We start from the raw sequence: 12,897 nt of genomic DNA, 5'->3' as shown, positions 1-12,897 counted from the left end.
CTGATTATCACAGGTCCCATATAGAAGGAAGAGGGTTGGTCTTTCCCCTTGCAGAATTGGATATTTCCTGTAGTTTAGTTTAATTTGGAATAATTCTGGCATGTTGATGTTTGTCTGTGAGGAGCACAAGTCCTGCTCCTGTCACTCTGGAATCTTGCCTGTGCTTCAGAGGTATCACTAGAGAAGAGATTTCAATATCTTGAACCAGAAAATGAGCTGAGGGGGGAGCATGGTTATGGAACCCATCATTTGCAATGCAAACAGTCCTTACTTTCAACAGTCACAATGCCCTTTCTTCTAAAATTTAGGGAACTATTATAGTGCATAGAAATGTCAGTAACTCTGACATCTGAACATAGTTATGAAATCTGCAGGAGGACTATTACAGGTAGTTTTTAATTGGTAGGTGGCCTCTTAATATAAAAGGATTCAAAAGTCTAGAATTCCACCTGACTAAAATGAGGTTTCAAGTTGAGTTCCACAGAAATGCATTCCCAACCTCTTTCAGCACTGTCAGGTAGGAGATGTTGTCATCATGTGTTTACTGCAGGTTTCTCAAATCACCAAATTTCTCCATTACTCTGATGAGGGACTGAACATTTTGTTGTTTTACTTTCCCTGGTGCTGATTTTAAGAAGCAACACACATAAAATGCCATGAGGTCCTTAGGGAAAAAGATCACATCCTTGGTTAAAAAAGCCAGACCTAACTAACAGTTATTTGTGTGGTGTCTTCCTCCAAATCAGAGCCAATAAAGACATTTTTACTGCGTGCTTGTGTTATTGCCATTACAATTTAAGCATTTTTCCCCATGTTTTATGTAGGAAAGAGTCAGCACTTCTTTTCTAGAAGGAGTCTTTGCAAACTGTGTGATAAGCAAGTGTGTGTGTTAAGGGAGCTGTGGCTGATTTGGAATTTCAGAAGCCTATGATGAGATCTCTTACAAAAAGCTCTTATGGAAATGAAGCTATCAGATGATAAGAGTCAATGTCTTCTTGTTCATTAATAGCTTTTTAAGCAAAACACAGCAGGACTTGCTGTCAGTGGAGTTCCCCAGGAACTCATCTGCTCTCTCAAATATTTTTATGAATTAAAAAAAATAAAAAAAGACAAGCCAACCCAAAACCTGGAGGAATCAGAGGGGTGTGAGGTTGACTTCAACTCTTCCTTCTACCCTCACTTTTTCTTTGAGTAGTTTAGTTCCCAAGGGGGTTAATGGGGCACTCATAACCATTCTCAGTGGAAATATGGGAACCCTTATTCGACAAAATTAATTATTTCTGTTCAGCTCTTGTAGTGCACATCTAATTTGCTGATAAATGTGGTGCAGGAGCATGAAAACCTGTTTCCCTATGGATTATTTTGTTGACTATCTATAATACATATAAGGGGTAGGTACTGTAATTAAATACAGAGGAATTTTGATCCATTATTACACAAATCTAGCAATTTCCATCACTTAAAAAGACGGTAAATGAAGATTGCTGCCTCCCTGCTCTGAGCTGGGAGAACAAAGCACTGGGGAAGCTGCAGAGCTGCCCTCTACCTTTGCTACAAATGGAAGACAGATTGTATTTCCCCTAGCCCCATCAGGTTGTGTGCACAAAGCCCATTTGCCAAGACTTCGTGCACTGTGGATGTGTGAGAGACAGATTAATTTCACAGTATAAGCAGAGATTAACTGTAAATAAAATTGCAACTTGCAGCAACCAGCTCCCTGCTCCCTGTAATGGAGTTTCAGGGTATCAGACCACAGGAACCAGGCTCTGCTGTTTATCTTCCAGCAGTGGCTGATGCTGCCTGAATGTTCAATGGGTTTCCTTTAAATGCTCTTTCTGATTTGCTTGTGGAAAGTTTCGAGCTGCAGGCAGTGGTGGTGGTGTCTGGGGAGCACAGTTAATTGCACTTCAGTTCTACCTGTTTAGAGAAGGAGATGGAAGAGATGCTTTTGGGGATTCCCCAGTAGCTCACTGGGATCTAGAGGAGGCGGTAAAAAAATAAATAACAAAGATGACACAGTGAATATCCTGAGTCTTTCATCGAGGTTCTTAAGTGAAATTTGGCAGAGAGTCAAGCAGCTGTTTCACAGATGGAGGAGCTGAGCCTCGGGTTCTTCAGTTATTTGCCCAAGGTTACAGAAGTGGCAAAGCTGGAACCAGCGTCTCCGTTTCCTACCTTCCCTCCTCCCCCCTGACACTAGGTTAATTTGTCTGTGAAAAATGAATAGTGCTGCATACAACTGAGAAATAAGGTTATTTTATTTATTGCTGCCAGTCTTTTAGGCCACTCTCACCTCCTGAACTGCAGGGTTGGGCCAATACTGCTTGGAAAGGTAGAGTGCAAAAGGTCTTGAAAGTGTTTCCTTCTCTTCATAATTTTTCACCAGAAGTTGTCTAGAGAAGAAAAAAGAAAAATTCCTTTTGCGGGGTGTGTGGAGAGGAAAAGTTGTGGGGTGGGTAGAAGATGAGAAAAGCTGGGTTTAACCATTTTTTACAACCAAATAGGCAGCAAAATTAGAAGAGAACGTGTGTACAACTTGGAAGACAAATCTCTCTGGGAAGATCACTAAAGCCCAGATGAATGCTGCTGACAGGCATCAGAGTGCTCAGATAAGATCCTATTATTCAGACTCATAACTTTGAGTGGAGGAAGATACCCGTAACTGAAAAGTAGAGAAATAGAGATGGTAATATTCAGTTTGTCAGCTGAGTTGGTGATAGGAAGGTGTATCTCACAGTGATTATAGGATTAGAAGGTTTGCCAATACTGTTAGTAGAATGGGATTTGTGGAATGACACCAGTGTTAAAGGTTTGAGTGTTCTGAATGCAGGATTTCATTATTTCCTTGGTGCCTATCAAGTCTAATGTGTGGGAAAATGGAGTTGCTATTATTTAAACTTGAAATAATTTCCAAGCTTCTCAGCATCAGGAGAACTATTCCATTTTGCATCATCTGTTTCTTCATTACTCAGTGATAATTTGTATTTGCCCAGGAGGATTTTCAAGAGATGAATAACACTCTCACCGAGAATTGCGAACATTGAAATTTACGCTAATTCTGTATATGGGCTGTTGTATGAAATTTAAATTATGCCTATTGCAAGCTCCTACATCACGTCTATTCTCTATCAAACAATGCACTTCTACATAGTGGGTTTCTTCCTGAGATGATTATCTGCACTATGAGTACATTTTATTTTATCAGCAGAACAAAAGCATCAGAGGTGATTGAAGTAAATGATACGTGTTTATAAAAGTAACAACAGCAATTGGATGTTGTTTTTCAGTCATTGCCATACATTGTTTGTACATTCCTTCCAGAGTTAATACAGCTTTTGTCTGTATAAAGAGAGTAAGTACACTGAGAAAATATGTGAATGGAAGCATCACATATTGGATGGAGTAGTATTTAACTCTGGGAGTTTTAAAATGATAATGATGATTATATAGATCTTCCCATGGCACTTTAGCTCTCGGAACATCAAGTAACTGCCAGCATTGCAGTGAAATTCATTGTCTGCAGATGCTCAATTCATCAGTGACTCCATGCTTCAGTGACACTTCTTCTCTATTTGGTCAAATTTCACCCACCCATGGATTTAAGTTTGTGGTCTCTTATTACAAGAGAACTTATTACAAGGTATATAAGGTACTAAGGTACCTTATTACAATAAATAGTGCAGGTCTGAGGCTTTAAGTGAAAAGTGTTCAAAAACACCCCAAGTGCTGTGCCCAGTTCTGGGCCCTCTGTTCAGGAAGAACATTGAGGGGCTGGGGCGTGTCCAGGGAAAGGAACAGAAGGGTTTGGAGTGTAAAACCTGTGAGGAGAGGCTGGGGAAGCTGGGGGAGCTCAGCCTGGAGAAAAGGAGGATCGGGGAGGACCTTCTTGCTCTCCAGTTTCTAACAGGAGGTTTGTAGTGAGATGGGGGTCGGGCTCTGCTCCCAGGGAGCAGTGGGCAGGATGAGAGGAAATGGTGTTAAACTGTGCCAGAGGAGGGTCAGGATGGACATCAGGAAGCATTTCTGCACAGGAAGGTTTGTCAGGTACTGGAAAAAGAAATTATGATCTTGGAGGTCTTTTCCAATCTTAATTACTCAGTGATTATCTAACCACATAATAAAATACCTGCCTCATTTCTGATCTCTGCACAGAATCCCCAGCATTTGATCCAGTGGGGATTTCTGGGATGTAAACATAAAACATTGTCTGATATGAGCAGTGGGATGGGAACAGCTGTCTCAGACTGTTCTAGGCCCCTGACATCTCTTGAGGAAAAGAGAATCCTACACTATTTGTGTATAATAAATTTACAGCCACTTCATCCCAGGTGACAGGGACATGACAGCAACAAAAATATGTGTGAAATAACTGTGTCAGGGTTTGTGGAACATGCTCATGAAAGAAAACAGAAATAAATGGGACTGTAACTTTTATCTAGGCTAGGAATTTTATTTCTCTTTATGCCTGCTTTTTCAAATAGCAGGTGAAGCTTGAAACTGAATAAAAATAATAATAATTTAAAGCTATCCTATTGTTGTTTGTACATTACTCAGACTAAGCTTCTAGATTGGGATTCAAGTACAGCCATGTGAGCGCTTCGTTTTTCATGTGTAATTTGCCATTTCCTTTGTATTTCAGCTATCTTAGCTACAGAAGCACAGAGGAATCTTATTTGGGATGGAACAGCCTTGCAGACTGGCTGTATTGCCACACTGTTTAAGGAGCATGATTCTGGCTTTCAACATGAAATTGCTCCAAATCTTATTTTGTAGTAGCATGAAATATGATTGGGTGAAGAAAGCAATTTGATAACATGTTTTCTCAACATTCCCCCTTAGTATTTGCTGGTTTTATTCCCTTATGTCCTGCAGTGTGTTATTACCATTGATAATGTGAGATACAGCCTCCGTTTATTTAAAGCAGCTTGGAAAAAATACAAATCGGCGTAGAAAGATGAGAAAACGGGGATATGACCTAAAACGTGCTCTGCAAAGAGTAATAAGGATTTGTTTTTGCTTGAGCAGGTGTTCCCATCCCCACGCTGGTGTGGTACAAGGACTCGGTTGCCCTCGGCAGGCTGCAGAACCCCCGGTACAAGGTGCTGCTGAGCGGGGGGCTGCGCATCCACGCGCTGCGCCCGCAGGACGCCGGCATCTTCCAGTGCTTCGCCAGCAACCAGGCTGGGGAGATCCACACCTACACCTACCTGGATGTCACCAGTGAGTGAGGAGGGCTGCCACGGGCTGCAGGAGGTGTCATCCCTGTCGGTGACCCCACGCCCGTCGCGTTTCTCAGAGCTGCTTTAGTTCAACCTGCAGAGCTCTGAATTCGTGTCACGGGTAGCTGCCCCAGCTGTAAGGAACCCCAAAATGGCCCTGTGGCCTCAGCAATCTGCTGAATCGTGTGGAAAAGCTCTCCAGGACATCAGGAGAGCTTGGCTTGAGGTGAACTCCCCTATTTCACATGGCAAAAAGAGATCTTGGTGAAAAGAAAATTAATTGTGAAATACTATTATCTTTCCTTCGCTTCCTTCCAATTTCCACTCTAATGTAATTCCATTCTGAACTTGAGCTACTGCTTCATGATTGTGCATGCTATCATTTTATTTGCCTTTCTCTGCAACTGCATTTGGTCAGAAAAAAGAAAGAAAATTCAAGTTAAATGTCTTTTTTGGCCAAAAAGTCAGATTAAATGGTTTTGTTAATGAAGTGCATGCTTCTCTATGGAAGAATTACAAATCCTAGTAGTCTCTTTTAACAGTGATTATTAACAGTCATTTCTGTAATATTAAACTTCCCTTCAGGAAGCTGATTTTTAGCCCAGGAGCACTTTGCACATACTGACCAGAATTCCTACTGGCCTCAGAAAATAAATCAGCCCCAGTTCAATATAGATCTAGGAAACTGCAGGGAAAAAACTGCAATAAAATGCAACTGGGGGAAAATAAGAGAGAAAGAAACTTAGAAAATGTCTTGGATAAGGCTCAGGTTCTAAATTCTTTTGGCTGACATTTAAGTTTCAAAGTTAATGCCTCTCTCAAGTTGCTTTTCATCTTAAAGAACTCTGTTATGAAGATGAAGGAAAATAGTTTTGTTTATCTAGATTTCTCAAGTTCCCCCCAAACACTCATTTTGATCTTTATCTTCCTTTTTCTTTAACCTATCTTACTTGTACAGGTACGAGCACTGATAGATTTTTATTTTCTGTGTAGGTAATAAACAGGATTAGGCAATTCCTGGGAGATGAATAAGAAAAGGTTACAGTCACTGCTGAAAGATTTTCATGTCTTATTGTCATGTCCTTCTCCATGATCAGCTCTATAAAAGTGGATGTAAAGGAGTCCACGGTAACAGTTAAAGGATCTTTCTGAGAGGTGAGGCACTGAGTTTGTTTGAATTTTTTATTCTAGACATCAAGCCAGCCTTTATCCAGCCCCCAGAGGACACCACAGTCACTGAGGGGATGACTGCAGTACTGACCTGTGAAGTTTCAGGAGCTCCAAGACCTGCCATCTCCTGGAAGAAAGGTAGCCAGTTATCAATGTGTAGAAGAGCTGCAATCCACATTTTCCTGCCCATTCCTGTTGTTGAGATCCTGTAGATCCATCCAGTGCCTTTTTCCCCGGCGGGTTCGCTGTGGGGCCATCAAGAGCCAGCGGCCTGGGCAGGCTGTAACATTTTGGGAGAGCTGGAATTGCAGTGCCTGATCCCTGACCCTGCCTGGCACTAACCGTGCTGCTTGCCCCGTGTGTTTCAGGAGAGCAGATCTTAGCCAGTGGCTCGGTGCAGATTCCTCGCTTCGTTCTCCTCGAGTCTGGAGGGCTCCAGATAGCGCCCGTGTTCCTGCAGGATGCTGGCAATTACACTTGCTGTGCAGCCAACTCTGAAGGAGCCCTGGATGCTTTTGTGATGCTGACAGTGTGGAGTAAGGATAATGCTTTGTTTAAAGTCTAACTTTAATCAAGTATTAATCAGTTTTTGTTGTACACTCAAGAAATTTTCATTAGTAATTATGCTTTTCTCGTTAATAGCGTTACTTGTATGATTTAATAGGAATAATGTGTCTATTTTAGGAAGCCTATCACAAATACCCTTTTTGTTTGGAGAATTATGCATATAAATCTCTATTTTGTGAAAGGAAGTTTATTTAAATAGAGTTTCAATCACAATTGCAGTTTTACTCAGGTTTTGCGTTGGTGTCTTGCATTGCAAGTGTGAGCTTTTAACCTGTAGATTTGGTTGGTTTCAGGTGGTTTCTGCCTCCAGGAATCTGCAGGCAGCACAGGCCAGTCTGAGACAGTGGCCACAGTCACAATAGGATAGGATTTTCCTCACACTTTTGTATTTTTTGTGGCTCTGCATGCTGTTGGAAGCCAAATCAAAGTGTAGCAGATTTCAGCTAATCCCTCCCACTACAGACTGGTGTGAGACAGGGCATCCTATGAAATGGTTTTGTCATTCACCTTTTTCCCTTGATCTCTATATTTTTATATTTCTTCTGTTAGGGAAGTGAGTCTGATCCAAGAGGTTCACCTGTGTAACTCCTAAGTGAGTTCAATTGAAGGGTAACATGGTTTTTACTACTCAAGGTACAAAATAATGATCCCTGAGCAGGGACTAAGAGCAACTGAAAATAATGAAGATGATGAGGATTAATAGAAAAATGTTGTGGCTTCTCTCCAGCACTTGAAGTACTGATTGTGCTGCTGATGTGTGGTGCATATTTGGCATTTATTAATCCCCAAACTCTGCAAGCTAAATCAGCCACATTTTTCCTTTTGAAATTGGGAATACCTGAAAACATTCCTGACAGTAACTGTAACATATTTGTGTCCATCATGTTTATGTCTTATTGACAATATTAAGTTGGTAGAAATTTCAGGATGCCATAAACTGAATGATATCCAGGTGTATGGATCAAGTAAAGGAGATACTGCCTATTAATTCTCAAAGCTATGGTTCTTACAGGTATTAAAAATAGTTCCTGTTCATTGTACTGCATGAGGGGAAGAAAAGTGAATATAACCTAATGTTTGTGTAGCAATAGCACCATTATAAAGCCAGAAGCCTTACATAGGTGCATCAGGAGTAATGCTAAAAATTCCATGATGTTTAGAGTCAGCTTTTGATTATGCTGATGGTCCCTTCTTGTGTATGTATGAGATGCCTCAGTAGGTGCTGATTATCTCTGTAGGGATTTGAGACTTATTAGCATTATCCACATATCTTCCAAACTCATCCTGTTTGTCTCCCTACCTCAGCTGATGCTTTCTGCTGCTGCTCTTGTGTGTGACACATAATGGGATCTTTCACACCAGATCAGGTTGCTGTAGTTACAGCAATTATTGTGTTCTGAGCCTCTAGGAGGGGCTTGAGTAAGGATGCTCTGAAACATTTAAGTAAACAACATCTTTCTGATATGGCAGATTTTTCTTCCAGGAGCTCCTCCGTGTCCTGGGGTTGATGAGGCTGTAGGGTGCTGTTTAAGTTTACCTCTTTCTCGTTTTTTTTAAGTGCATTTTCCTTTGCGCAGATTTTCCTCGGTCTTGTTTGTGCTTTTGAGCACGGTTCGTTTCCTCAGCGTTTGCTTCCACACACTCGCTGAGACTTTAGGGAGTTGCATTGACAGACACCTGCACAAGCCAATTGAGAGTTTGGAGAGCTTTACCATTCTTCTCCTCTGGGCTTAACTCGTGCCCTGCGCTGCTGTGCCTCCTGTGTCACAATGTCCGTAGAGGAAGAGGAGCCTTCACAGCAGAGGCTTGAAGAGCAGTGTCCCTCTTGCTTTGAACTCGGTGGCTGCTCTCTGAGTGAGTAGCCAAGGCCAAAGGCTCTCATTTCTCCTGTGCTCCTTTCAGATCGCACTTCCATTGTCCGCCCTCCCGAGGACAGCACGGTGATCAAAGGCACCACAGCCACCCTGCGCTGCGAGGCCACGCACGACCCCAGAATCTCAATCAGGTTGGTGGTGGCACTTCTTGTTTCTCTGGTTTATCCCAGTTTAATTTTATAAGCTGCATGAATAGCAGTAGGTGAAAAGTTTTGGGACCCCAGATTTTCACACCAAACCCCTGATTACTGCATTATAAGGTTGTACACTGTATCATTAATCATATAAATCCCATCTTCCATTTCAGCCTTATGTATTATTTACAATGAGCTGTGTTCCACTTCATGACTTCAATATAGCCTTCCATGATTTTACTGTCAAGGTTAATACACTATCAATAAAACCAACTTGTCAGAGGCTGATACTTAATGAGAGTAAAAGCCAAAGAGAAGGAATAGGATTTCAGAAGTGTTTACTCTGGGGTGCATAAAAGCAACACCAGAGATGCCCATGTTTTTGGAAACAACTCAATAACTTGGGCTTATAGTCTGTTCTAACCGTGTAAAGGAAACCAGAATTTGTCTGGACTATTAAAATTTGAATTAGAGCATCTAGATGAAACTCAGAACTTGAAAATAAATTTGCCATGAAAATTAATGTAGTCTGAAAGCAACATAAATGAAATAAAATGCAAGGAAGAGCTTGGAGAGTGCTTGAAGGGTGAACTGCAGAAAGAACTTTGGAAAGAGAAATATGGGTATAAAAATTCAGAGGTGGGAAATTGTGTCTGTGGGCTCCCCACATGACATGTTGGGAGGTGTGTTTTTGCTATGTGAGCTCTAGTAGACCTTCAACAAGTTTCTGATCCTGGCAGCCCAGTGTTACAGAGCTGGCCAACACCCACCATAAATTGCAGAGTTTCTCTTCTGGTGGGGTGAATTTAAGAACTTGGACATGTAACAGTATCCATCTTTTCCTGGTAAAATACTTAATATCTCAGATGGAATTACATTTTTCATTCTGATCGCTTGATCTAAAACCTGAATTTGTAAAAGGTTCTTGAAAGTAGCTGCAGGGGCCTGTCATTTTTAACACGTGATGACAGGAGCTGATCCCTTCCAGAAAGTTAAAATCAATCTATTCTGGTGTTCTTACAAGTGATCAATAACAGAAGCTTTCTGATACTCAGGTACCTTTGGAAGAAGGACAGTGTTGCAATAAATCCATCCAGCAGTTCCAGGATCACCGTAGAGAAGGACGGGACCCTCCTCATCAGCCAGACGTGGTCGGGTGACATCGGGGACTACACCTGTGAGGTCGTTTCTTCTGGGGGAAACGACTCCAGGACAGCTCGGCTGGAAGTGATGTGAGTACTCCAGCTTAAATATTCCCCACATTGGGTTTCAGACACCCTCGGGGATTTTTTAAACATTTCATTCTAGGTGTTGTGGACAGTCAGCAGTTCTGATTTTTTGGTGTGAGGCATTTTTTTAAGGGGCTTGAAGGCTGGTTCATTGCTAATGAAATTGCTTTGAAATGCTCTGATCTCATGGCTGAGCCTGCATTGAGCAGGAGTTTGGACCAGAGACCTCCTAAGGTCCCTTTAAACCTGGATCCTTCTATTACCCCATGCTGCAGGGCTTTCCCATAAAGCCCAAGTGCTGTGCTGTGATGCCAAGGCTTGAAAACAAGAAAATGTTTTCTTCCTTTTAGTATTTTCTCTGTTAAACATTTATCAGAATAGCTGCTCCCTGGATGGGCATTGCTTACTCTTGCATTCTCTTTATACATAATTTTTCAAGAAAAAAAAATATTTTTATGTATGATTTTCTTTATTTCTATGGATCTTTAAAAATAAAAACAAAAAGATGTTTAAAGTGCCATTCAGCTCTGGAAAAGGATTATAAAAATGTCATTACATGGTTCCATATTTTCTATTTCTGTCATTCCACTGGGGTGAAGTGCTCTTCCATTTTATTTTTATCACTAAAAGCAACAGCTGTGGGTTTGGTACATGTGTGGAGCAGATCAAATGAAAAAGAAAAAAAGAAGGTAATGTTTTATGTAGAGTTATTTATTTATTTATTTACTCGAGTAGTACGCACGCTTTAATTTAACTAAAATTGCATCTGTTTCTGCTGGTCATGCCTGATGTTTCTGAGAAGATGGCAATTGTGTGGTTGGCAGTGTAACGAGTTCACCTCTGAGATTTGCTGTGCAGAGGGCTGTTTGATACAGCATCATTCTGACAGTGCCAAGGCTCCATCAGATGCCCATTTTCCGAGAGCGGTCATACATTCTTTTTCTAATTAAGCACTCCTCAGCTCTCCTCCCGGAGTGCATTTTACTGCTGGTTGGAATCCAAGAGCAGAAGACAATTCAGAATATATTGCTGCTACATAGCCACGCTCGCTGTTCTCTGAGGCGGTTTTTGAATGGAGGGCAGAAAATCACAGTAAAGACTGAAAAGAATGTTAAAGCTTGGACTTTGAAACAAAGCTATAAATATGTGCTAAACACTTCAGCAGCAGGACGGTTTCCTAATGCTGAATAGCAAAAGCTGCCCAGTACAGCACAGGGAATTGGATTTACTTGCAGTTCCCAACTGACCACTGAGGAGCTTCTTTTATGGGCCATAAAATCTGGGCTAAAGTTGGTTGGGAGAGGCTGGTCCTGTGTGCCCTGCTGAGGCACCCCAGCTGTTCCAGCTGTGTTGGCTGGCTCCCCATGCACTGGGACTGCCTCTTAATCCTGCCTCTCTACTTCCTTTGATGTTCTGTTGCTGATCGCCCATCTCCTGTTTTTCCTGGAGGAATTAAAGGAATCTATCAGACCCACTCTTTCAGGGGAGTCAAGTAACTGATAAGTCACTCAATAATACCTTGAATTGTGACATTTCATTTCAAAGCAGGGCTGCAGGTAGTGCAATACTGCCAGAAAACATTGCATTTCCTTGCAGCTTTCATCATTATCGTTTGGCTCAGCAGCACTGATCTGCGAGGAAGAGAGATACACGATACAACAGGAGTGAAATGAAGAAGAAAATATGTGGAAAGGAAACATCTGAAGTGAAGCCTAAATTAAATTCCAGCTTGTATAGGAATGACAGATCTATAACATTCCCCGTTCTCCCGGATAATTCCCTCGTGCAGAGCATCAACAAACAGGGCATGCACATTCCCATCGATGAGCACTTACACTTCAGTGCCTTGAGTAGCACTAATGGCAGACAAATGTTCAAAGGAGGCCTCTAACCAGTTACAGACTGGAGCAGCCACCAATGGATAGTACATAGCCTTGCCTGACAACTCCAAATCTCCCCCACCTTTTTCCCCCCTCGGGAATCCAGCATGTTCCTCCTCCACCTGTGTGCCCATCGAGAGGAGTTTCCAAAGACACAAATAAGTTTGTTACTGATTTCTGTTCAAACTGATTCAATTGAAAACCATCGACCTCCAGGTTATTTAATCTCTGATGGTCCAGTTTTCAAGAAAGAAATCTCTTCCTTTGCCTGCCCTTGCTGGAAGTCAGGCTTGGGGACAATGGTGGTGTTCCTTGCAGGAAGAACCTGCACAGATAGCACAGCACAGATACATTGGTGCTGCAGGCAGGATGGATCATCTACCTCAATATGAAAGAAGAAATAAAATATTTGCAAAGGAAAGCCAAAAAACTAATGAAGAACTTGCTAAAGTGCAGCCAAAGGTTATCTTGCTCATCAATTTTGCACTGATGGTACTTGGGCACAGAAACTAATTGCTAGTCAAGATACTCTATTCATTCATTTGTCTTCCCTCTAAATGTGTTTATTCTCCATGTACATCACTTGATTTGATTTGCATGAGGTAAAACATTTGAGAGTGATGTTTCTATTCTGCAAGAGATAGATTTTAATTTTACACTGACTATGTTTTTCTCCTAGTAGAATTTCTCAACTGCATATCAGAGACATTTGGTGATGAGCCCCCCGCTTCTCTCACATCCCTGCAAGTCACAGGGTTTGATCCTGAAAGTAATTGCATGTTATGAAACATTCCAGCTTCATTTAGCTTACTTTTATAGTCCTG

The 12,897-nt window shown here is 41.6% G+C and overlaps 1 protein-coding gene across 10 annotated transcripts in view; it reads left to right on the top strand.

The window, feature by feature from the left end:
- Positions 1-12,897, top strand: part of SDK1 (sidekick cell adhesion molecule 1) — a 378,688-nt gene that overhangs the window by 238,790 nt on the left and 127,001 nt on the right. For all 10 annotated transcript variants that reach the window (XM_085592158.1, XM_085592155.1, XM_085592154.1 and 7 more), the window contains 5 exons: positions 5,026-5,220; positions 6,411-6,527; positions 6,758-6,925; positions 8,859-8,961; positions 10,020-10,196. In XM_085592158.1, the coding sequence (XP_085448284.1) occupies positions 5,026-5,220; positions 6,411-6,527; positions 6,758-6,925; positions 8,859-8,961; positions 10,020-10,196 (760 nt within the window). The remainder of the gene's footprint in view (positions 1-5,025; positions 5,221-6,410; positions 6,528-6,757; positions 6,926-8,858; positions 8,962-10,019; positions 10,197-12,897) is intronic.

Source organism: Lonchura striata, chromosome 14 (genome assembly GCF_050655825.1).
Source record: "Lonchura striata isolate lonStrDom1 chromosome 14, ASM5065582v1, whole genome shotgun sequence".
Lineage (NCBI taxonomy): Eukaryota > Metazoa > Chordata > Aves > Passeriformes > Estrildidae > Lonchura > Lonchura striata.
Note: the sequence above shows the minus strand (reverse complement) of the source record. Positions and strands in the feature narration are given on the sequence as shown.